Source organism: Hemiscyllium ocellatum, chromosome 25 (genome assembly GCF_020745735.1).
Source record: "Hemiscyllium ocellatum isolate sHemOce1 chromosome 25, sHemOce1.pat.X.cur, whole genome shotgun sequence".
Lineage (NCBI taxonomy): Eukaryota > Metazoa > Chordata > Chondrichthyes > Orectolobiformes > Hemiscylliidae > Hemiscyllium > Hemiscyllium ocellatum.
Window position 1 is genome coordinate 5105575 of NC_083425.1, and position 26590 is coordinate 5132164.

The window sequence follows — 26590 nt, forward strand, 5'->3', positions numbered from 1 at the left end:
ACATACTGCACCCAGCTTACAAGATCATAGAATCCCTACAGTGCGGAAACAGGCCCTTCGGCCCAACAAATTCACACCAACCCTCCAAAGAGCATCCCACCCTTTTCCAACCCTATTATTCTACATTTTACACCTGACTAATGCACCTAATCAACACACCCTAAACATCATGGACAATTTAGGATGGCCAATTCACCTAACCTGCACGTCTTTGGAACGTGGGAGGAAAGTGGAGCAGATACAGAGAGAATATGCAAACTCCAAACAGTCACTCAAGGTGGGAATCAAACCCAGGTCCCTGGCGCTGTGAGGCAGCAGTGCTAACCACTGAGCCACTGTGCCGCCCCACTGTAACACTTCTGTCACATTTTTTGATGGAGGCTACTTGCTGACATGGAATAATAGCCCAGCTAAAGGAAGAGTGCCCTCCATCCTGTTTAACTCCCTGATGACACAATAAATCCCCTGCCCAAAGCTGTGTTCAGGGTTCCAATTTTAAAAAAACCACTCTGCAAATCTGTGACCATTTAGGAGCTGCATAACAATTTCAAGAGGAAGAGATAGGAGAATTCAGGAAAAGCATTAAAAATAGCAATCCACAATACAAGGAAGTGTGTGTTCACTTCACATTCCCCATGCGGAACTGGACCCCTTTGGGACAGAGTTCTACGAGTGGTATTGATTCGCTGACATCGCTCACAAGTGGTTGAGGGGCAGATATATCCAACCCTGGTTGTGGCCACGCAGCCAATGACCCTTAAACATTTAACTATCAATCTTGCTTTACCTTCCCTTATACCAGTGCCTGTCACAGCACAGTGTGGAATCAAACATGGGATCCTCCTGACTAAGGGCCACGTTACACTTTATAGATGCCAATAGTCTTCTGGAAACACTGGAGTAATTAATCCCCAGTAACAGCGTAAAAAGAGGCAAGCAGTTACCCAGTGTGGGAACAAGTGCCCTAATTTTCTGAAATGTATGCATTAAATCTTCCTCAAACCTTGAGCCATTTGCCACCACATTCAGCTTTACATGGATGGTAAATTAGAGAGAACAAGCTGCTTAACAAATGAGGCAATGGACATAGTTTAAAACAACATTGATTCCAATAAAATATAAACTGATGGGAAATGTCAGACATGGACAGATTGGAATTCCATCAACTCACCTCTGGGATCTAAAGGAATATTGTAAGTGTCCCCCAGAACTACAGGTGACAGCACAGCGAAGAGAAAAGTGTAAAAGTGAAAAGGATTAAAACTTCATTAGTTCAGAGAGAGTAAAGTTAAGCAAGACAAGGAGATCAAGCAGAGAGTACTAGCAGGGTGGTAAACAGGTAGAATAATGTGGTTGGGGAACAGATACAAGCAGAAGGGGAGGTGTCAGGAACAAACCAATACTTGAAGTTAAAAAGCAACAAAAGCTAAAAGGCAACAAAAATGTTTAATTTTAAACTGGGTTCTAAAATAAATACATGACAAATAATTCAATACGCTAGTAAGATTAGCAACAAAAAACAGAATTTTACGGACCCAACTTTTAAGCCATTTGGAGAAGGTGGGATTTTAATCTTTAATGATTTTAATTTCACTCGAAATACAGCTGTTAGATAACTTAAATTCATCAGCATCAGCTACTTTTTTAGACAAGAACCGTCCAGTTACTGACTGGAAAGCAGAGACAATGAGAGAATCACTCTGCCTTTTTCCCAGGTCAGTAGATTGCAGCTTGGGAAGCAACAATCACCAAGTGGGTGACTGGATGATACTCCTTTCGAGCAAAGTCATTCATTTGAATGTATACGGTGGAAGGCTACAATATGACGCAGGGAAAAAATAGTAACACCCCTAGCATTTCCTCCAACCTCCTCACCACACCCCCACCCCACAAAAAAAAACTTTAAACACACTCACCCTGTGATGCTAACATGGCACTTGCTGTTTCCTGAAAATCCAACAGCTGTTGAAGGAATAATATCGCCTGCAGGAGAAATCAGTGGCTGTTAGTGCCTCACAACAGTGCACAGCAAACACAGAATGACTTCACTTTCCCTTCCAGCTACTCCCTGAAGATGGCTTCCCAATGGACTTTGGTTCCATGGGCTCAAGCTTCCTTTAAGCGTCTGGCTGCCATGATTATTCAGGTAAGGGCAAGGTATCTCAACATGATCCACCTACTTATGCCAAGAGGCATACAGATGTTGATCACAGCAGGAATCCAAGGGGGTTTTGTATCAATATCACTGGATAATTCTTTCTTCCAAGTGCAGCACCTCCTAAGGAGGAATGAACCCAGCACAGAAGAGAACTTGGCTGAACAGTATGCTGAATTCGTGCCATTAACAGCTGAACAATTGGCAAGTGTTCTATCATATCTACTTATCAAAATTACAAACTTTAGATCTTCACCAAACACCAAGAATAGCATACGTAATAAAGACAATATAAAAACTTTTAATGCCATACCAACGTACATTACTGGTCAGTTCGTGGACAGTTCCATCTTTGGGCATATTATACTCTTTATCTGGATCATTCTATAAAATGAGGAGAAATGAAACTACGTCACTGCTCACAACCACTAGATTTTCACAGAATGATGCAGTTTAAGGTTTGATTTTTAAACAAAAAGACAATATTTTTTTGCCCCGAGGCAGAAATGTTTTTAAGCCAGAAACAAAATATGTTAAAATACAGCAAGAGACTAAGATACAAACTGCTTTTAAAAAGGTGATTGATTTCAAATGGCTTTGTGGTAATTGTACAAGCCCAATTCTCCACAAGAATGTCATTAGCTCCTAAATGGTTTGCTTTTAGACCTGCATGTCAATTCCATTGTCAGAAAACCCACCTGGGGTCTCTTACACAACCTAGAAACAGTTAGCATTTGTGATGCCAACTGTTGTTGGCATCAGTTGTTATTTCCACTGATTAGAGATATGAAGAAATAGGTATCAAGAAAAGCTCATAGCATGACACAATGAGAATACATTAATAAAGAATTTCAGCAATTTTTAGCTGCAGATTGACAGTCTAGAAGTTACTAACAATTAACAGATTGTAAAACATTGCTGAACTTATAGAAGAGAATGAAACTTCACTGATTCACCACCTACCTTAATACTATCTGCAAACTCTTCCAAAGCTTTTGCTCCTGTGGTTTCCATGGAGGTAATGAGAACTGGTAGCTTATTCTTGGTGCTGGCCGCTGTACCCTGTGTGACACAATTATTGCTAAAAATGCCTGCAGAAGCACATTTGTCTGTAAAAGGTTTCAGCCTCAATTCTGACCCTTCCAAAAATTGAAGAATAAATGTAATTCTGAATGGCATTGCCCAAGCTGACCAACTTTACTGGTTGCTGGGCATAAGGTGACATCCAGTTGGACAGTATTTACTGTCAAATGGCATTGGCTGTCCAATCTCTGTATCAGAAGGGTGGGATCTCATTACTTCTGCATGGAAAAGTATGGAAAAAAAAGGAGAATTCAGGAGAGGTTACTAAAGCCTCCAGAACACAAAATAGGACAGAGTGTTTAAAAAGGATTAGAAATCAAACTTAAGCACACCAGATAGAGGGATAACAATGAGAAGAGGAACTGAAGCTATGTATCTGAATGCATACAGTATACAAAATAAGGTAAATTAGCTTTTGGCGTAGATCAAAATTGGGAGACATGACGTGGTCGGTATCACAGAGACATAGCTGTAAGGGGATCAGGATTGGGAGCTAAATATCCAAGGATATACACCCTATCGAAAAGACAGGCAGGTGAGCAGAAGGGGTGGGGTTACCTTGTTAGTAAATGAAATTAAACCAATAGCAAAAAAAACCGAAGTTTGGTCAAATGATGTAGAATCAGTGTGGGGAGAGTTGAGGAGTCACAGAGGTGAATAAACCATAATGGGAATTAGCTGCAGGCCTCTAAACAGTAGTAAGGATGTGGGGCACAAGGTACACCAGGAGAAAGAAAGGCAAGGTTACAGCCATCATGGGGAATTTGATATGAAGGTGGATTGGGAAAATCAGATTGTTAGTGGATCACAAGAAAAGGAATTTGTGGAATGTCTACGACATGGCTTTTTAGAGCAACTTGTGGTGGAACCCACTTCTGGATTTAGTGTTGTGCAATGAGGGAGACTTGATCAAGGAGCTTAATGTGAAGGAATCCTTAAGAATGACCATAACATCACAGAATTCATTTTGCAATTTGAGGGGGAGAAGCTGGAATCAGATGTAACAGTATTACAGTTAAATAAAGGTAACTACAGAGGCATGAGGGAGGAACTGACCAGAAATGACTGGGAGAGTAGCCAAGCAGGAAAGACAGTGGAACAGAAATGGCAGGAGTTTCTGGAAGTAATTCAAGACACAGCAAAAATTCATCTCCATGAAAGATGAGCATACTAAAGGGTGGATGAGACAACTAAGGCTGACAAGGGAAGTCAGGAAAAGCATAAAAACAAAAGAGAAAGCAAACTACGGCAAAGGGCAGTGGGAAGCCTACAAAGATCAACTAAAAAAGAAATAAAGAGGGAGAAGATTAAATAGGACGGTAAGCTAGCCAGTAATATAAAAACAGATTGCAAGAGTTTCTTGAGATATATAAAAAGCGAAAGAGGGAAAAGTGGGCATTGGGCTGCTGGAAAATGATGCTGGAGAAACAGTTGGGAACAAAGAAACTGAGGAGAGGCTGAACAATTACTTACTTGGAAAGACAAGTAACATTCCAAAAATTCAAGACAGTTGGCGGGGACAGAGCTGAGTGTATTGGCTATCACCAAGGAGAAGGCGCTAGAAAAACTGAATGGCCCGAAGGTGGATAAATCACTTGGGCCCGATGGACTACACCCCAGAGTTCGAAGGGAAATAGCTGAAGAGATAGTGGAGGCATTAATGGTGATCTTTCAGGAATCACTGAAAGATCACTAAGTCAGGGAAGGTCCCATAGGACTGGAAAATCACCATCCTTGTTTAAGAATGGAGTATGGCAAAAGATGGGAAATTACAGGCCGATTAGCCTGACCTCGGCCACTGGTGAGATTTGAGTCTGTTGCGAAGGATGAGATTTCTGAATACTTGGAAGTACATGGTAAAATAGGGTAACATCAGCATGGTTTCATCAAGGGGAGATCATGCCTGACAAATCTGCTAGAATTCTTTAAGGAAGTAACAAGCAGGTTAGACCAAGTAGAGCAAATGGATGTTAACTACCTGTACTTCAAGAAGGACTTTGACAAGGTGCTGCGTATGAGGCTACTGAGTAAGATAATGGCCCATGGTGTCAGAGGGAAGGTGGATTGAAGCTTAGCTGTCTAGCAGAAAACAGAATGGGAATGAAAGGGTCCTTCTCAGGATGGCAGCCAGTGACAAGTGGTGTCCCGCAAGGCTCAGTGTTAGGATCACAACTTTTCACTTTATACATTCACGATCTGGATAAAGGAACAGAAGGCATTCTGGCCAGGTTTGCAGATGATACAAAGATCAGTGAAGCAATAGGTATTATTGAGGAGATGAGCTGAGTGGGCAAAGAAGAGGTAGATGGAATTCAATGTGGGAAAGTGAGAGGTCATGCACTTTAGTAGGAAGAATAGAGGCATAGACTATTTTCTAAATGGGGAAAAAATTCAGAAATCTGAACTGCATAGAGACTTGGGAATCCTAATCCAAGATTCTCTTAAGGTAAACTTGCAGGACGAGTCAGTAGTTAGGAAGGCAAATACAATGTTGGCATTTATTTTGAGAGAACTTGAATATAGAAGCAGGGATGTACTTATGAAGCTTTAAAAGATCTGGTCAGGCCACATTTAGAATATTGTGAGCAATTTTGGGCTCCATATCTCAGGAAGGATGTCCTGATCCTGGAACGTGTTCAGAAGAGGTTCATGAGAATGATCTCAGGAATGAAAAGCTACTCATACAAGGAATGTTTGAGGACTCTGGGTCTAGAGTTGGAGTTTAGAAGGATGAGGGGGGGGATCTAATTGAAACATACAGAATGTTGGATGACCTGGACACACAGCACGCATTGGGAAGAGGTTTCCATTAACAGGAGAGATTAGGACCTGAGGGAACAGAGATGAGGAGAAACTTCTTCAGCCAGAGTATGGTGAATCCATGGAATTCATTGTCACAGAAGGTTGTGGAGGCCAGGTCTTTGAGAATATTTAAGACAGAGATAGATAGGTTCTTGATTGTTAGCTTACACCGGTCTGCTCTGTTTCCAAGTCCCATTCCACCTGCAGCCAGGTGGCATGGGGAAGGGCCAAACCATGGCCCCTCTGGTTTTTCCCGGTCCACCAGGAATCTAGATAACCTCGATGCTCCACTGGACAGTACGTGCAAATGCCCACCCTGTCTCACAGGCACCAATCCCACACTATAGTTTAACGCCTCCGTCCCCACACCTCTGAGCCTTTTGACAAGATTGCTGTACTTACCTGCAAAACCTGATCAAACTCCTGCTTCATCTGTTTGAGGTGCTTAAGGATAGGGAATATGGTTAAGACAGCAGAATAGTCATGTCGCATAATAGCACGGCGTGCTGTGGAGACAATATTCTCTCCCTCTACCATAAGGCCATCCAGGGCTTCCTGTAACAGGAGGAGATAGACAGGCAGATGATAGGCTCCAACATTCAAAAAGAAAATGGTCATCCTTCATAATCACACGCAGGTGCTGTTACTTTGGAAAAAATTGTTTACAGGGCAGCCACATCCTTTTGTAATATAAGAAAGTAATATCATCAAAGGGTTAAAACCGAAAGAACTGCAGATGCTGTGAATCAGAAACAAAAACAGAAGTGGCTGGAAGAGCTCAGCAGGTCTGGGCAGCATCTGTACATAGAAATCAGAGTTAACTTTTTGGGTCGCATAACCCTTCGTCAGCAATTTCTGTATTTGTCTCAGACATTCAGCCATGGATCAGTGCCAGAAAATTACTAGCTCAAGTCCCACTCCAGAAACTGTAGTGCACTATGGAGAGAGTGCTGGGTCTCAGACTTCTGCCCTCTCAGGAGGAGATCAAGGATCTTATTTTGCTACTTTTCAGAAAAACAGAAGATTTTGCCCTGGTGTCTTGCAACAACAGCTGTCTATTAATAAGTATCCCTAAACAGAAAGTCTTCATGATCATTTGCTGAGAGTGTCAACTTTCTGTTCATCATGTAAAAAGTTAAAGAGAGGTTTAAAAACAAAAAAGTGTGGGGAGGTGGCTCCCCTAATGGCCTGGGGATGATTAGTTCAGTTGTGTTCTGTGTAATCATGGATATGAAGCTGCAATGCACGAAATGTAAAGAAGTCAGTTAAACCACACCCAGATGTAACACACAATCCCCTCACCCAACTGTTAGCTGCTGGCACCATGTGGGACACTGGATGTATTCACACAAACCCCATGTCACATCCACACTTACCAACTCAGAGGCTTCAATCAATAAAATATTTCAATTTTTACAAGCGAAGTTAAAGCAAATTGTCAAACTCCAAGCGAACAACAGATTCTGGCAGTTTACCAGAATTTAACAAAAACAAAACAATTGAATAGAGAAAAAGCATTAATCAGCATTAACAACACAATGGAATCCTACCTGTATTAACGAGTCAAATGTTTTCTTCTGGTGATGCTCAGGAATGATGCCTGTCAATAACTGGTACTCTATTTGGGCCAGTTTTACAAAGGCACTGACGCAGTGAATGTAAGAGTCAATCTCACTGTCCAACATGTCCTCCTTCCCTGAGAAAATAGGGCAAAGTAAGATTCCAGGAAGACAGAATGCAGAGTTATTCCCATTGCAAATTTAACATTCAGCCCAATGAATTTACTCTTCCCATGTTGCTCACTATTCCTTTAACCAGGACTGGATGGTAGTGGCAGTACTGGAAGACAATCTGCTGGTAGACTGTTTTCCTGAGGAAGGGAACAGATTGAAAACTTAAAGATAAAATGTTCAGTGTGCTCTCCCACATTGGAATACCATAGATTCGAGAAAGGGAAACTGGAACCAGGAAATAGGGAAAGCTAGAGTTGGGAATGCTGGCTGAAATGCTAATTGCTAATACCCGATGACCACAGCAGTAAAACATTAAAGAGCTTGAACCTACAAAGAGATTTGTCACTTTTCAAATGGAACTTATATATGTATTTGCTGGTCATGTCCAGAAAAAATTACAATTCAAATGAATGCCAAGCTTTAAAGTCAAACATACTGTGATGTCAAAACCTGACAAGACAATAAAGGTTTCAGTGACAAGTCACACATTACGAAAGAACAAAATTTGAAAACTGAAAACAAAAATCAACTGCAGCATTGAAAAAAAACAGAATTCATTTATGTTCCCCATTCCCATTCTCTATCTCCTTTGGCACTTGCATTTCATCAATTTGGCAATGGCATCTCAAGTAATTCAGACCACACACACTTAGACAATTTAGTTCTGGTATTCAAGAACTGTTTATATGCTTTTGTCAAAGCCAAAAGCATTTGCAATAGTGTTTAGGATGAGAGACTCCCCGCATACACATCTAATGAAAATGCAACATTAGAAAATAGCATCCAATTTCCCCACTGAAATTCCAGCTGGTTCAGAAGTAAAATTCCAGTGAATTGAGTTCTCAGTGAAGGCCTCGATTTGTGTGTCATCCATTTTTAAGAGAACAAATTCTAGAGGGAGAGAGGTTCCAAGAACTCCAGGATACACACTCACATTCCAGCCTGCCAGGAGAAAGTGAGGTCTGCAGATGCTGGAAATCAGAGCTGAAAATGTGTTGCTGGAAAAGCACAGCAGGTCAGGCAGCATCCAAAGAACAGGAGGAGATTCGACGTTTCGGACATAAGGGCTTATGCCCGAAACGTCGAATTTCCTCTTCCTTGGATGCTGCCATTCCAGCCTGCCACCCAATTCTGATTATCCTTTCCAGTCAAGGGCAAAATATAGTTTAGACAGTGATTGATGTTGAAAGGGTGGGAAATAGATTACTCTGAAATTATAAAAATCATAGTAAGCTTAATGATCTGTGTAGGTATGTAAAAGGGTTAATACTAAGATGCCTTTTCCTAGGACGGGAGATTTCAAGACCAAGAAACATATTTTTAAAAAGGTAAGAAGGAAGAGATTTAAAAAAGATATGAGGGGCAAACTTTTTTTTTTAACACAGAGTTTGGTTCACATGTGGAATCACCTTGCTGAGGAAGAAGTGGAGGATGTGGGCATGATTACAATGTTTAAAAGACACTAGATAAGTACATGGATAGGAAAGGTTTGGAGGGATATGGGTCAGCAGGAGGCAGGTGGGACTAGTTCACTTTGGGACTATGTTCAGCATGGACTGGTTGGACCAAAGGGTCTGTTTCCATACTGTATGGCTCTATATTCCTACCGCTCTTTCTCAGACTCATATTTACAACACAGAAGGCCACAATTTGGCCTGGCAGATCTATGCAGATCAACAAAGATTTACCTACACTAATTCCATTTTCCAGCTCCCGGTCCATTACTCGAGAAGTTATGGCAATGTGAGTGACTGTTTAAACACTGCCTAAAATATTAAGTTTATTATTCAACTGCCTTATCAGACGCTCTAGTGAAACAATTCCTCCTCTGAGCCCTCTATCTCTTAACCTGAATTTATGCCAATCTACTTAGGGAAAGAGTGTCCATCCTTACAATGCCCCTTAACTTTACACAGCTCATCTTTTACACAGATCCCATTCTTAACCATCACTGCTCCACAACCTGGCTAAATCAGACTTAATGCATAGCTCAGAGTCTCCAGCACAGCTCAGAGCCTTTCCTAATATCTTTTATGACCTATCTCTGCACTTATATACTCCTCTAGGGACTCTGTCATATTCTCTCAAGCAGGACAATAACAGGAGAATTGAGAAATAATCTGAACAATTAAATACTAATCCTGGTAGCTAAATAAAAGGCCAAAAACAGATCTTTAAACACCGCCTGCAGCAGCCTTTCCCAAGGTCCATTAACCTACAGCTAAAGTAGAAAGCACACAGCACTAAACACACCACTCAACCATCCCTAACAGTAACATGTAAAACCTTAGATAGAGTGGAGGAAGATCAGGAAGGCAGGTGAGAAAGAAAAATGAGACAACAGTAACCGTTGCAGTTTAAACTTCTGTGTAATTGATACCAGCACTACAATAGTACAAGTAATGACACTGCCTAGACCTATAGAACACCATCAGTTATACTAACAGTCATTCTTAGATACATCAGTCACTGTGCTTGGTTTTAGTTACTTTTTAGTTCTGAAACAGCATTATCCGAAAATACTGACGACATGATGAGTAACTGCTGGGAAATCAGTTCAATGTAACAGCCAGTGAACATCCCATCTCTGCCATAACCCGAAAGTTTGCAATTTAATGCAAGTGAGAACCTGTTGAAGAAATCCAATTACTGTTTCTCCAGCACAGCGAAACATCATCAAGCCTCAGCCCATCCCCATACACATATAACTGAAATCACATCTTGCAACACCAAGGCAATCAATGATGCAGTATTAGGAGAGTACTAGACTTAATACTGCTGCTAGAGAGTGACATCAAAATGCTTCTCACCATTGGCATGGAAGGAGACTTGAACCTCTGTCACTGGCTCATTGTATGAAGTGTACCCATTCAAGACGGATTTGGTGGTGAAGGGCTAAAAGGGCAGGATGTAATCACACTCCTTGCCCATTGTCAAATGCATTGTTTAGTCTGCTGAATAAAGCATATGTGAAGAGAGTCTGAAACCTCTTCACTCACCACTCAATGAGAGCAGGAAGAGAGGGTAACAGTTGAGCAGCCATGAAGAGATGATGTAGAGATGATGAGGGAGAAGACAAGACTTGAAAAAAGGTATGTATGACTGATAAATTACTCAGCAATTAAAACTGAAAGTGATTTTCATGCCAGAAATTGTAACGTTGTTAAAAGTTCAACAAAAAAAAAGTCAAAGGAGGTTTGCTTTTTTTTCGTTCTTAAAGAAATATGCAACTTACCCACAGCAGGCCCATGCTTCTCATTCAGCGTATCTGAGAGATGTTTACCTCGCAACTCGTGATCAAGACCTGGTCAGATGTCAATTAGCAGAAACAGAAGCAGTTGATCTAAAGCTGCTGAAAGGACGGACTATGGGCATATATGGAAACTTGGAGAAAGGAAAACCCTCTATTGCACTGACAGACTTTAGAAAGGAGTATAATCTAAACAAATCAATTCTTTAATCTTAAATAGTCAGAATGATGCAGTTTTAATTTTCAAATCATATATAAAAATTCATAGGACTTGGTCAGAAGGATCTCAAATCAGGAATGATGTTTGCAACATTTCAGATCTTTCTCTAACCTACTTGTATTTTGTGAATTGTGACTCATTACACCAAAAAGCACAACTTGCACTTCCTACACGAGGTGATCTGTATTGTTGAAATCAGTAGTCAAAACTTGAATAGTCTTCAGGTGAATCAGGACAGTATATGGAGTAACAATCAGCTACATGGGCAACACAAGGTGTTGCCAATTTTAAACTTCATCCTGTCCATTTTTTTAAAAAATGGATTCATAATGGATACTGTCTATATAAACTGGTCACGCTCATTACATCAGTTTAGTATGCAATGCTGGGAGATATGAATTGGAACATAGTCTTTCTCAATGTGAATTTTTAGGTTTTTTTGGTACAATCGATATTATAGAACCAATAAAAAAGTATGCAATTTTTCAATATCCTCTGCTGCTAATAATCGACAATATTCAGTTCTAGAATATCATCCACTACTACTGCAATGGAATCCTCACTATTCACTTGTATGTGTCCTTTCATATTCTAGATGGGATTTGCCAAAGAATAGACCTCTGATCAAGCCCGAATGTCACAAAAATATTTCTCAAGATTCAAACTCCCATCTAAAGTCTACCAGAGGCACAGATTAGGCAAGATGTGCAGAAGGTGCAAAAGATTTAGAATGCTTTTATGAAAACAGATGTGGTTAATTACAAAGCAAGACTTTGCAAGGAAAAGCCAAAAGTAGTGCACCCAGGGACAAGGGAATGATTACCTTCAGTGGGAGCGAGATTAGAAACACCCTTTTTGCCATCCAGCCCATGCTGAGAATATTGTTTCAGAAGGTTCTGAGCCTTACGAATTGTGCCTGTTACCACGGTGATGCAGAAAAGACAAGACCTAGGCAAATCAGTGTGGAACACCAGATCCCTGCCACCAACACCACGCTACGTCATAGGGTATTTACTAGTAAATCTCACACCAAGACAGAAATTAAAGCAAAGACAAAAAGCTTAAATCATAGACACATAAAAAGCTTAAACAGAACAAATCATATGAAGTTAGACATGTTTAACAATATTAAATAGATTATGCTAGCTTTTATTTCATATAAACAATGTCTTTATCAGAGTACCATAAACCAGAGTAAGCTTCAATCATAAAAACAAAAACATTCTATTTAATTATTTACTGACTGGAAATTCAAACCTGTGTAGTCAAACCTACTCCCCACCCAAAGAATTCAGACACTAATTAGTCAAATATTTTGAAGAAAGAAAACTTTGGAGAAATTTAAAGAGTTGGTGAGCAGATTTCAACTCCTTGATATATCGGAGTCCAAATTAGAAGTGGAATTCAAATCATTCCTAATGCATGTTCTCCTCTTTCCACTGCATTTTAACATTCAATTTAAAACAATGCCAATTTCCAAACATTACCTAGGCTAACAAGATATTGACAACCAAGATAGGAGTAATTATGATGGAATAAAATGGCGCTGGAAATACACGGATGTTGTTTTCCTTGAAACTGAGTTAATATTTCACATTTGGGATACATCCTCAGTTCTGGTGAAAGGTCAAAGGCCTACGCATTAATTTTTGCTTTTCTCCCCATAGATGCTCAATAAGCCTTTAACAGTATCTTTTTTTATTTCACATTTTGAATCTCAGTTTTATTTTGTTTCAGTATTATCATGGATGTCAATTAGCTCCCCCTTGGCTAGCTTAAATGTTGAACGGTAAAGTATCAGAAAAGACAGGATGAGGATTGACCCTGAGCCACCCATTCTCTTGTAAGATTAAAACCTACACACTTCTAATGATTAATGTAGCACACAACAGAGGGAGGCAAATTTCATTAGTAATGCAGATGGATTTAACACAATCAATGCTAGTGTCAGGGGCACCATGATCAAACATTTCAAACATATTCCAGATTGCTACATTTAAATTTCATTGGCTGCTGTGGTGGGATTTGAACCCATTACACCAAAATGGGTTTAAGTCAGGGTTGGGTCTCTGAATTACCAGTCCAGTGGTATTCAGACTATGCCATCATCTCTCCTCTGACAGGTAGTAAATGTTAACTTGTCAACTACAGTCAGCAGACTGACACCACAACAGTGGACATACACAACAAACAGCTGTGAATATCATCAACGTTTTTTACTCAACCTAAAGAATTAAGGCATAAACAGACAACTAACTGATCCAGTTAGTTAACTATGGAAAATCTCCCTCAAAAGAAAATTTCTTGAACCAACTTCACTTTTCCAAAGTTTTCCGACTTTTTTTTTAAAAAAGATTCCAAATGGTGTCAACATTCATAAATTAGTCAGGTCAAGTATGTTAAAGATGGTACAGCAGCATTTTGCACAAGACACAAGCTTTTAATAAGACAAACTGGCAAACTTTCTGTCTTTAATAAAGTTTAAAATGTGCCACAGTCAGTGGTCACAACAATCGATCAGGCAGAGACTGGCAAGGCTTAAAAGGGCACAAATACAAGCATGGTTTACCTGGGATGAAGACTGTCATTCATCAACATAAACAAAATGAAAATTTAAGAAAAAAAAGTTAGTTGTGGTACATAAAAGAACAAGAGTTTTTTTTAAGTGAGGAAAGTAAAAATCTTAAATTGTTGGCAGTTGCAGCTTCTGATTTTAGAAAAGAATCACTAAGAAGGCTTTTCCTTAAGGATCATCCTTCTATAACAAATGTGTCTGATTGTACAGAAACACACTGGGTCAAATCATCAACAGTTTAAAAATGACAGCAAGGTTCTGACCTGGTCTCTTGATGGCCTTTTTGCTGGGGGTATCTTTTCTTTTGTTCTGAATGGCAGGAGAATATAATACACCAGAAGATGAACTGTTCTTGCGGAAATGTTCCTTCAGACCTTTGATTGTGCGATCTAACTGGTTAGAGCGGATTTGGTAGTACACGTTCATAAAATCTGCAAAGGAACAACACATACAAGTCACAACTGAAACAGAGATTCAAAGTAATTAATCAACCCCATTCTTTGTTCAACTTTCAACATCTGAAAGTAAATATTTAAAGTCTGGTTGAAGATTTGTAGCTCGGGTGTCCGTTGTTGTGGTTCTGTTCGCCGAGCTGGACGTTTTTGCTGCAAACGTTTCGTTCCCTGGTTAGGGAACATCATCAGTGCTATTGGAGCCTCCTGTGAAGCGCTGCTTTGATGTTTCTTCCGGTATTTATAGTGGTTTGTTCTTGCCGCTTCCGGGTGTCAGTTTCAGCTGTAGTAGTTTGTATGTGGGGTCCAGGTTGATGTGTCTGTTGATGGATCTTCTTGCCGTTTCCGGGTGTCAGTTTCAGCTGTAGTGGTTTGTATATGGGGTCCAGGTCTATGTGTCTGTTAATGGAGTTTGTGGATGAATGCCATGCCTCTAGGAATTCCCTGGCTGTTCTCTGTCTGGCTTGTCCTATGATGGTAGTGTTTTCCCAGTCAAATTCATGTTCCTGGTTGTCTGAGTGTATGGCTACTAGGGATAGCTGGTCGTGTCGTTTTGTGGCTAGCTGATGTTCATGGATGCGGATTGTTAGCTGTCTTATAGGACAAACAGGAAGACAGCTAACAATCCGCATCCATGAACATCAGCTAGCCACAAAACGACACGACCAGCTATCCCTAGTAGCCATACACTCAGACAACCAGGAACATGAATTTGACTGGGAAAACACTACCATCATAGGACAAGCCAGACAGAGAACAGCCAGGGAATTCCTAGAGGCATGGCATTCATCCACAAACTCCATTAACAGACACATAGACCTGGACCCCATATACAAACCACTACAGCTGAAACTGACACCCGGAAACGGCAAGAAGATCCATCAACAGACACATCAACCTGGACCCCACATACAAACTACTACAGCTGAAACTGACACCCGGAAGCGGCAAGAACAAACCACTATAAATACCGGAAGAAACATCAAAGCAGCGCTTCACAGGAGGCTCCAATAGCACTGATGATGTTCCCTAGCCAGGGAACGAAACGTTTGCAGTAAATATAAAATTTACTGCACCATATAATGTTTTGACAAATTTATCCATTTGAAAATCAGGTATAAATGGCTCCTGAACACCACCATTCCTTGAGTAGCCCATACAAGCATTGAAACCAATGACACACAATAAATCATTTAGAATTTCAGTAAGTTAGTTTGGCTGAAAGCTATGTGAAGGGATACTGTAATATAATGCTCTTAAGAGATGCCAATAGGTTAGAATTACACAAACCAAACCAATCAGCAGCACCAGCTCAGGAGGTTTCTCAATCAATTGCAAAAATGGAATACTTGCACTCAAAACAAAACACTGGGAACCTGAATAGTTTGCAAGCAATTAGTTATTTCTGAATTATAGAAAAAGGAAGAAATGCAGTGGTGTGATAAAGACTAACAGAAGATTAAGGAATAATTGAGAGAAATGAAAAGAAAATCCAAAAGAAAGCAGTAATGGCTGTGCACTTGTAAGTACTGGGTGACTTGGTGACAGGATAAAAAACTAGACAGCAGTAGAGAGAGGAAGATTTCATGAAAATAAGATAAATAAGATAAACTGTACAACTGGCTAATGGAGGTGCCTAACTAGACACACAGAGGAACTATCAGAGAAGACAAGTATCAGTGGATACCAATGCCCATGAAACAATAACCCAACAAAAACATTGACAGCAATATTTTTCATTACACTACAACTATGTAACTACAATTAATTCAGAGTGATTATGAATTATTTAGAGATGATCTAGATTCTGTATTGGAATTATTTTTTTTCTTAATTCACCATTTGACAATGTGCTCATTTAATACCTTATCAAACCTCACCAATCCCATTATTTACTCCTTAGAATATTACAGCGCTGTACAGGCCCTTTGCCCCTTGATGTTGTGCCATCCTGTGAAACCAATCTGAAGCCCATCTAACCTACACTATTCCATTATCATCCATATGTTTATCCAATAACCATTTAAATGTCTGTAAAGTTGGCGAGTCTACTAGTGTTACAGGTAGTGCGTTCCACACCCTTACTACTCTGAGTAAAGAACCTACTTCTGACACTCGTCCTATATCTACCACCCCTCAATTTAAAGCTATGTCCTCTCGTGCTTGCCATCACCATCCAAGGAAAAAGGCACTCACTGTTCACCCTATCTAATCCTCTGATCATCCTGTATTTCTCCATTAAGTCACCTCTTAACCTTCTCTATTGAAAACAGCCTCAAGTCCCTCAGCCTTTCTTCATATGGCCTTCCCTCCATACCAGACAACATCCAGTAAATCTCCTCTGCACCCTTTCCAATGTTCCCACACCCTTTCTAATATGCGACGACCAGGACTGTTTGCAATACTCCAAGTGCAGCCGCACCAGAGTTTTGTACAGCTGCAATATGACCTCATGGCTCCGAAACTCAACCCATCTACCAATAAAAGCTGTTCACCTTCTTAACAACCCTATCAACCTGGGTGACAAGTTTCTGGGAGCTATATACATCGATACCTTGATACTATTCACAGAAAACATTAACAGAGTTGACAATAGTCTCTCAAACCTGCAGAGAGAATCAAAGTCTGCACACAGTGTAGCTTTACATCTTTTTAAACAGATATGTCACAGGTTTTACCAAGATTCCTTCCATATTCAACAAGCCACATTGAAATGCAGATCAAATCCCGCTGGATATTTTCAGGGAGAAGATTCAGCGCCGTATCATCTGTGGTCTCGATCTCATCATCTCCAGCAATCAGGTCCAGTATGACAACAGGTGACACTGCTTTGCAATGGCGGGTCAGGAGATTTCTGAACTCTGACTCTAAAGATTCCTTGCCTTTCTCAAAAAGAAATTTCTGCAAAACATGAACCAGAGTTAAATATTTCTCAAAGAATGGGAAAGATATCTAATCTTTCTGCTATGTCCAAACTGGACCTTCAACATAATTTCTTTCAAAAAGAGGATCTCAACTGCTTTGGAAAAATGGTAGCTTCCTATTTCCATATAGTATCCAGTTGAAAGGCAGCAGCAATAAAGATTTCAACAATCTGTTGTTCTCATTTAGTGTTGGAATCATGTTATTCCCAGATCTAATGCAAAGTAATGCTCCTATCATACAGACCATCACCATGGCTCCCTTTTCTCCTGAAGGCCCTGACAATTATACACCCACATGTTGTTAGTTCTGCTACCTCACTGTAAATGGTCAATTTTCATATGAATGTTTAGATGGTGACTGTCCCCTTCTTAATGAACTGCAGGAAGTAGTACAGCAAAGCTTAATCCCATTTCAAATTTACCACTTAGTCTCCAGTAATGGTGTGGTGCTTTGAACAATCAGGGTGATAAACTGGTAAGTGGAGTCACCAGAGCAGAAAGCAGGAAAGGAATCCTGTTTGTTTTGAACTATATCCTGCATTGCACCATATATTATTGTTCCATTTACAAATTTACTGAATGACCCCAAAATGAAGGAATTGCCAACAGGATTTTACCTGTGTAACTTTTACATTAGCATGAATCAGAACCAGAATTTACAGCTAAACAATACTTCAAATAAAGAGGGGAATTTCACTTGAAATAATTGACAGAGTCCCGTTTTGCATAATCACAAGTCGCTACATCACTCCCCTCCCCACAGACATGAGATATTAGCTTAATCAGTTGCAATTATAGAGAGTCACAGATGTACAGTACGGAAACATACCCGTCAGTCCAACTCATCCATGCCGACCAGATATCCTAACCTAATCTAGTCCCATTTACCAGCATTTGGCCCATATCCCTCGAAACCCTACCTATTCATATACCCATCCAGACACCTTTTAAATGCTGCAATTGTATTAGACTCCACCACTTTCTCTGGCCGCTCATTCCATACACCACCTTCTGTGTGAAAAAGTTGCTTCTGAAGTCTCTTTTGTATCTTTCCCCTCTCAACCTAAACCTATGCCCTCTAGTTCTGGACTGCCCCACCCCAGGGGAAAGACCTTGTCTATTTATCCTATCCATGCTCTTCATGATTTTATAAACCTCTATAAGGTCACCCCTCAGCCTCCAACACTACAGGGAAATCAGCCCTGGCCTATTCAGACTCTCCCTATTGCTCAAATCCTCCAAGCCTGGCAACGTCCTTGTAAGTCTTTTCTGAACCCCTTCAAGTTTCTTCATTCCTCAAGACACATTTTTGGAGGCTTGTTCCAATGGATCTTCTTGAACACAGTCAACACTTACAAGGACCACAGTTACAAACCACTTCTGACTCAAGGTGCACCAGTCTTGATGGTTGTAGATTTTAAAGAGTTCCTTTAAAAGTAACCAGCTAACAGAATCTGCTTCATAGTCCGCTCCTATGATCCAAACTGTCAGCTCTTTCAAATGTCTGAGATTCAGGCAGTCAGTGGCTTATCCTACTTTTGCTAAGAAAAGTAAAAGCTAAACCTCCCGCCCAACTTATTGCACACCCAATTGCCTCTTCAACCTACCACCCGATTTAGTTCAGGGCTGTCTGGATTGTTGTCCTGAAAGTATTCCACCGCTTTCTGAATTTTTGCCATACAGTTCAGATACTCCTCCAGCCTTCCAGCAGGCCTGATCAGACAACAGGAGAGAGACAGAGAGAAATTAGATAAACAAAACTTGCAACTTGGCAAGATTAAATGTTACTTCCCTCAAAAACATACCCATATTTAATATGAAGGCTAAATCACTGAAAAGGTCAAGGTACAGAAAAAAAAAGACAGTCTAGCATAGCTGCCATGTGATATCTACACTGCATTACATCACAGAAAATGATCATAATAAATTCAGTATTATTTGCCTGATGTTGGCTCTTCCCTCCCTATCACTGGTCATATGGGGTGTACACTGCATAGTAAAAACAAATCTCAGTTATAGAAACAATATGACAAGTAAAATCACAACTTAGAAGAATAATAAAATTATGGCTGTAACAGTTAGATTCAGCTGTGCCGAGTAGGAACAATTTTAACAAAGCTTTCAAAGGTCAAGCTGCAGACAGATTATCTTCATCTGTTGACAGAAACTTAACTGGATTCTTTTTCAGCAATCACCCAATATGACCATGGGGGAGTTTAACAAAAGTATTTTGTTAAATTCAAACCAGCATATCCCATTTCAAATCAGCAAACCTCACCTAGAAATGCAGATTTTAATTAGCAGAACCAGAAAGGGTATATTCAGAGCTGCTGAAATAGGAGACAATGGGCACAGATAGAAACTTGAAGAAAGAAAACCCTTTATTCCATTGAGAACTGCAACAGTTTAAATACATCTCATCAGGTCTCATGTATCTCAGGACTGGAACCTGGAAATAGGTGATAACTGCATAATTCAGAAAGTCAACATATATGATGAAAAACCTGTCATCTGATGTTTAAGCATTTTGTTTCAAATAAGTCAGAGATGGCTGCCAATAGGACTCTTCCAATTAAATGCTTCAGAACACCCAAGGGCTGTACCTCAGGTCTTCAGAGAAAGCCCATAATTTAACCCCCAAACTCTAATTCAACAGGGTGGGGGGGAAGAGTAAGTGAGAGAAAGAAATAAAAAATACACTTGGATAATTGAAGTCCTTATGGGAATGCTCAACTGGCATTAAGTAAGGTGCCAGGAACTGGAGGAACAAGGCATCAGACAAAAGCAGAAACAATTATACAATAGGCAAATGGAGAAGAAACAGCCTCCACTGTACTGGCAGCTATGTCTTTTGCTGTCTAAGCCCTCATATTTAGATTAGATTACCTACAGTGTGGAAACAGGCCCTTCCACACAGTCAGTTGCCTGAGGTGGGAATTGAACCCAGGTCTCTGGCGCTGTGAGGCAGCACTGCTAACCACTGAGCCACCCATTTGTAATTCGCCACCCTACCCCAGAAAAATCAATTAGAGCCCTTCTTAAAATCCAACCTAATACTGCCTGGTGATTTCTCCTTCATTGACTAAGTGCCAAACTTCAAGTTCTTCCCAGACATGAAGTTTTAATATATTTAAGGCACAATACAAATAAAGGAGTTGTTGTTGACTAACATGAACAGTCACTGAATGAAATTGACTTTCTCGCTCCAAAGCTGCTCACCCTTCTTTGATGATCTTCTCTGTATCCTTAGCCACATGGTAATAGCTGATGACATGATCCAAACAAGACAGTGTTTTTTCCACATTGTCCTGCAGGCGCTGCAGATTTTCTGTCTGCTTGTGGACTGGAATGATGGAATTCTCCAACTGCATCAGTCGGCTTTCAAACGATGAAAGGATGGAAACCTGGAATGGGGAGTAAAGATTTTACTGTTACGCAACAGAGTGTCTCTCAGTTTCCCCCCTCAGGATACAGCATGTCTGCTGTCAGTGCAGGAGAATGGGAGTAGAATGGTCAGATCTTTGTTGATTGGGGTGGTCATAATAGGCTAAATAGCCTCATTCTGCACTCTAAATGTCTGTGAATCTATGAGATAAACACCTCAGTAAATTTAGGCACCAAGCACATATAATCAGAATCATCCCCCATCACACTTTTCTTTAAACTGTTCTTTGGCCAACTCAAGTTGTCTAAGTTCTCTATCTTTTAGGAGTGAAGAGTTTTATTAATTCCATTTCCCTCTTTTTTTTTCCTTTCAATTTCACATTTTCTAAACTCCACGTCCACTACACTTCATTTTCTTTCTCCTCACTTTCCAGCTTCCTTTGTTTCTTCTAGCTCATTTCTGATTGTATCATAAATAATTTCAGCCATGACATCCCAAGTTCTGGCTTCCTTTCTTCTAGTTCTACTAGCTGGATAAAATATTATTGTCAGCTAAGTCAGTTGGCTGGACAACTTTGTTTGCAATGTCATGACGTCAACAATTTGAGTTCAATTTCCGCAAAACTGAGGTATCATGAAGAACTCTCCTTCTCAAATGTTCCCCTTGCCCAAAATGTGCTGACCCTCAGGTTAAATCACCACTAGTTACGTCTCTCTGATGAGACAGTCCTATGATCTGCTACGACTATGATCTCTTACATGTTAGACAAATACTTGAAGCATACAGACTGAGATTTGGCTTGAGAACAAAAAAGGTTATGATCTAACGAGCTGGTCCCTAAAACAAATGCAAAATCCTGTGGATCTAGGTTTAACAACAAAAAGTTTATTATGCAAAAAGAGATGATAAAATAGAGAAGATTTACATACAAAGCTCTCCACTAAGATACAATTTAGCCATCTCCCTTTATCATTACCACAATGAAACAAGTATCAACATTCTCGGGATTCCCATTAACCAGAGGCTGAACTGGACTACCCATGTCATACCTGTTGGCACGAATAGTAGTTAGGGACTGGGATTCTATGAGGGAGTTACTGGTTAAGGCAGCATTTAATGCCCATCCCTAATGGCCCAGAGTCAACCACTTTGCTATGGCGCTAGATTGTATGTAGTCAATATTAAAGCACAGCAGGTCAGGCAGCATCCGAGGAGCACGAAAATCGTCGTTTCGGGTAAAAGCCCTTCGTCAGGAATCTCCAGCGTCTGCAGTACCCACTTTCGCCTGGATCACGTGTAGGCCAGCCCAGGTAAGGATGACAGTTTCCTTCCCTAAAGGACACCAGATGGGTTTTTCCAACAATCAACAATGGATTCATGGTCATCATTAGATTCTCAGTTCCAGGTTTCACTGAATTCAAATTCCACCTTCTGCAACAGCAGGATTCAAGTTTGGGTTCCCTGAACAATACCTGGGTGTCTTGTTTAACAGTCCAGCAATGATACCGCTAGGCTATCACCTCCACTAACCTGCCCATCATTTACTAGGCCCAAGGCAAGAGTATGATGGCACACTCCCCACTTGCCTGGATGAAGACATCCAAAAGCCAATCAAGAATCTCAACACCATCCAGGACCAAGCAGCTGCTTGACTCATACTCCAGCTCATCACCTTCAGCTTTGACTCTCTCCACTAACGATACACAGTAGTAACAGTGCTTACTATCTAGAAGATGTACCATGACAACCTACTAAGCCTCTTTCAACAGCACTTTCCAAACACTTGGTCTCTATCACCCAGATGGATAAGGGAAACAGTTGATTCTACAAACCCCAGTTTCTTTCTTATCCCAGGAAGTTGACATAAACAGCAATACTCACACCATCATCTCTGACAATCCAGGATCACACATGAGATTCTCCTTATGAAATGGCTATGTGTCAGTGTGATGCACTGCCATTTAGCTCACATATACATGAGGTATAACAAAATCAGATTCTGTAGTGTACTGATACTTTTTCTAACAGCTCACCAAACCCCTGTCACTGACCACACTACCAGCATAATGCTGCTCCGAATGTACAAAACATTGACTTACCATATTTTTTGTCAGTTGGTCACTTTTTTCCAAGCTTTCTCTTATGAACGACAAGGTTTCTTGCTCCTATTTATGAAAAGAAAAGTTGAAAATGTGCATCTAATCAATTTCACTTCCTGATTCATGGTAAATGCAATAGAAACATAGAAGATTGGAGCAGGACGAGGCCATTTGGCCCTTCAAGCCTGCTCCACCATTCATTATGATCTTGGTTGATGGTCTAACTTAATAGCCCAATCCTGCTTTCTCCCCATAACCTCTGATCCCACTCACTCCCACTGCTATATCTAGCCGCCTTTTTAATACATTCAATGTTTTGGCATCAACTATTTCCTATGGTAATGAGTTACACAGACTCATCACTCTTTGGGTGAAGAAATGCCTCATCTCAGTCCTAAATGGTCTAGTCCGAATCCTCAGACTGGTGACCTCCAGGCTATGGGTCTAGATCGTATGTAGATCATTCTGGACACACCCACTATCAGAAATATCCTCCCTGCATTTAGCCTATCGTGTCCTGTTAGGATTTTATAAGGCTCTATGAGATTTCCCCCTCATTCAGACAGTCATAGAGATGTGCAGCATAGAAACAGACACTTTGGTTAAACTCATCCATGCCGACCAGATATCCTAATCTGGTCGCAACACTTGGCCCAGATCCCTCTAAATCCTTCCTATTCATACACACATCCAGATGGCCTTTTAAAATGTTGCACTTGCAGCAGCCTCCACCACTTCCTCTGACAGCTCATTCCATACACGTATCACCCTGTGTAAAAACGTTGCCCCTTCAGTCCCTTTTATATCTTTCCCCTCTCATCCGAAACCTATGCCCTCTAGTTCTGGACTCCCCCACCCCCAGGAATAGATGGTGTTTATTTACCCTACCCATCCCCCCTCATGATTTATGAACCTCTATAAAGGTCACCCTTCAGCCTCCAACACTCCAGAGAAAACAGCCCAAGCCTATTCAGCCTCTCCCTTCAGCTCAAATCCTGCAACATCCTTGTAATTCTTGTCTGAACCATATCAAGTTTCACAATATTGTTCCAATATAACAGAATTGCATGCAATATTCCAAAAGTGACCCAACCAACCAATGCCCTGTACAACCACAACATGATCTCCCTGCTCCTACAATCAATGCTCTTACCAATAAAAGAAAGCATACCAAATGCTTTCTTCACTATCTGATCTATCTCAGACTCCACTTTCAAGGAAAGTATGAACCTGCACTCCAAGGTCTCTTTGTTCAGCAACACTCTCTAGGACCTTACCATGAAGTGTATAAGTCCTGCTCTGATTTGCCTTTCCAAAATGCAGCACCTCAGACTTATCTAAATTAAATCCTATTTGCCAATCATCGGCCCATTGGCCCATCTCATCATGATCCCGTTGTAATTGGAGGTAACCTTCTTCACTGTCCACTACACCTCCAATTTTGGTGTCATCTGCAAACTTACTAACCATAAATCTTATGATTTGGAGATGCTGGTGTTGGACTGGGGTGTACAAAGTTAAAAATCACAACACCAGGTTATAGTCCAACAGGTTTAATTGGAAGCACACTAGCTTTCGGAGCGACGCTCCTTCATCACAATCACCTGATGAAGGGGCGTCGCTCCGAAAGCTAGTGTGCTTCCAATTAAACCTGTTGGACTATAACCTGGTGTTGTGTGATTTTTAACTTCATAAATCCTATGTTCACATCCAAATCATTCATATAAATGACAAAAAGTGGGAGATCCAAGATGGCAGCGACTCAGTGAGTCTGAGTCTATAGTGCTCCTCCCAAGACCTAGGCAAAGTGGGCCACCCGCCCCCACCACACTCACCAAATCAACTAAAAATAGTTTTTATTTAATGTAATTAGTGGTTTAGTACTAAATTTATATAGTTCAGTCTCCTGTAAAAAATGACTAGGAGGAAAAAGAGCCTGCAGTTCTCAGCAGGTAGCAGCCCTTCCCCGACACTCCCCAGCTGCAGCAGAGGCGCCCGCAGCCGTTCCGGGGGACTTACCTACGGTGGCGAGCCTCGTAGAAATAATTTCCAACTCGCGTGAAAATCAATGCTTTCATAGAAGAGTACCGAAATCGGTGGAATTCACTCTCGGCCGCGCTACAAAAGCACGGCCGAGACATCGAAGAAATTGAGCGCCGAGTCGGAGGGGCGAGCTAAAGGCCGCGATATTGAAGGCCATTGCAGAATCAGCCGTGGATCGGGTCCGGACTCTCAAGCAGCAAGTCCACACCTTAGAGAACCACACTGATGACCTCGACAGTGGAAAGGAGGCCAGCTTAAAGCGTTTCTTGAGCAGTGGCTTCCACAGCTGTTAAATCTGGAGGCTGGATCAGACCAGGTAAGGGTAGAATGGGCCTAAAGGGTCGCAATATGTGGGCCCGGCTCAAACCAGCACCCTCGCCCGGTCCTGTTCCAGCTGCAGAGCTATAAGTTGAGGCAGATGCTTTTGGAAGCCTCCAGAAATCTTGGGAAAGATCCACAAGCCATGACTCAAAGGATCCAAAATTATGTTATTTCAGACCCAGCTTTGGTTCGAAAGAGGAAGGCATTTGATGAAGCAAAGAAGTGTTTAAGGGATTTAAACATTCAATACCCTTTGCGCTACCCAGCTATACTGCGCTTTAGCCATGAAGGGTCCGTGTATAACTTTGGATCACCGGAGAAGGCCAAGGAACTTTTGGACTCGCTTAGACAAACTATAAGAGTTAATTGATGTTGTTTTGCCCTCCCCCCACCCCGGTTTACCCCCTTTTGGTTTCCTTTCATTATCTTACTGTTTAATATTACCTCTGGGGGATGGGAAGAAGGACTTATTTATTCATCCTTTACTTAGCAATTTCCTTTCTGTGTGTGTGTGTGTCTGTGTATATATATATATATATATATATATATATATATATAAAAATAAAAATATAGGCCAGGGGGTCTAGTTAATGTAGATGGGAGGGGGGGGGGGGAAGAAGGTGGCTATTTTATCTTTGTCCTTGGGAGCGGGGTTGTTTTCCCCTGTTATTTTGTATTAATATATTTAATTATTATTTGCTGAGACTGTAATTTTATGGTCATATATGTACATATATGGTATTAACATTACCAAGTATATCCAGGTGTTGGTGTGGGTGGGGAATAGGATACTCACTGTTAGTTCTAGTTCAGTAGTATACTTGAATTTTTTTTATCCTATCGTGGGGTGATGGGTCAAGGATGGAGCACTGATTGGGAGAGGTTATAATGCATTTTTTGGAAAGGAAGTGATGCCCCCTGGGATTAAGGCGGAAGATCTCCACTTAAATACGTTTTATACTTTTTTTTACTATTTAGAATTTTTTTTATTATATTGATCTGAATGTACTAAAGAGCTTTTATTTTTGTGAATTTTATATGCTCTATGCTCGGGATGTTTTGGATAAATACGGGTTTTGTTGTGATCTGATGTTAACACATTGCGAGCATGTATATCACTGCTCAATTTGTGTTATCCATTGGATTTTTTTTTCTCTCTTGAATAACGTAAGAATTTTAATGATACACTCTGGTTAGATGAGTAGTTAGTTGAGTTTTGTCTTTTTTTTCTCTTGGTATTTCTGTTTTCTTGTTTGATAGATTTTGGTTATCATTTAAGTTTTAACTGTATACCAATGTTTATACTTGGGTCTTGTTTTTTTAGTTTTCTTTGGTAAACTTGTGGAAAAAAAATTTTTAAAAATAAATAAATGACAAAAAGCAATGGACCGAGCACCGATCTTGTGGCATTCCACTGGTCTGAAAGGCAATCCTCTACCACCACCCTTTCTATCTTCAATCCAGTTCTGTATCCAAATGGCTAGTTCTCCCCGTATTCCATGAGATCTAGCCTTGCTAACCAGTCTCCCATGGGGAACCTTGTTGAAT

General features: G+C 40.6%; 1 protein-coding gene across 7 annotated transcripts in view; it reads right to left on the reverse strand.

Moving 5' to 3' along the window:
* The window catches only part of exoc7 (exocyst complex component 7), a 42939-nt gene that overhangs the window by 11959 nt on the left and 4390 nt on the right, over positions 1–26590 (reverse strand). Inside the window, exons 2-14 of one of the 7 annotated variants that reach the window (XM_060844685.1) lie at positions 22679–22744; positions 20414–20598; positions 18802–18907; positions 16949–17171; positions 14082–14249; positions 13813–13824; positions 12067–12159; positions 11009–11077; positions 7591–7736; positions 6443–6595; positions 3119–3217; positions 2477–2539; positions 1917–1983 (exon numbers count right to left, since the gene is read on the reverse strand). In XM_060844685.1, coding sequence (XP_060700668.1) covers positions 1917–1983; positions 2477–2539; positions 3119–3217; positions 6443–6595; positions 7591–7736; positions 11009–11077; positions 12067–12159; positions 13813–13824; positions 14082–14249; positions 16949–17171; positions 18802–18907; positions 20414–20598; positions 22679–22744 — 1450 coding nt within the window. Of the gene's footprint in view, positions 1–1916; positions 1984–2468; positions 2540–3118; positions 3218–6442; positions 6596–7590; positions 7737–11008; positions 11078–12066; positions 12160–13812; positions 13825–14081; positions 14250–16948; positions 17172–18801; positions 18908–20413; positions 20599–22678; positions 22745–26590 lie in introns of all 7 variants that reach the window. The other 6 variants (XR_009646058.1, XM_060844683.1, XM_060844679.1 and 3 more) reach the window with 6 other exon arrangements.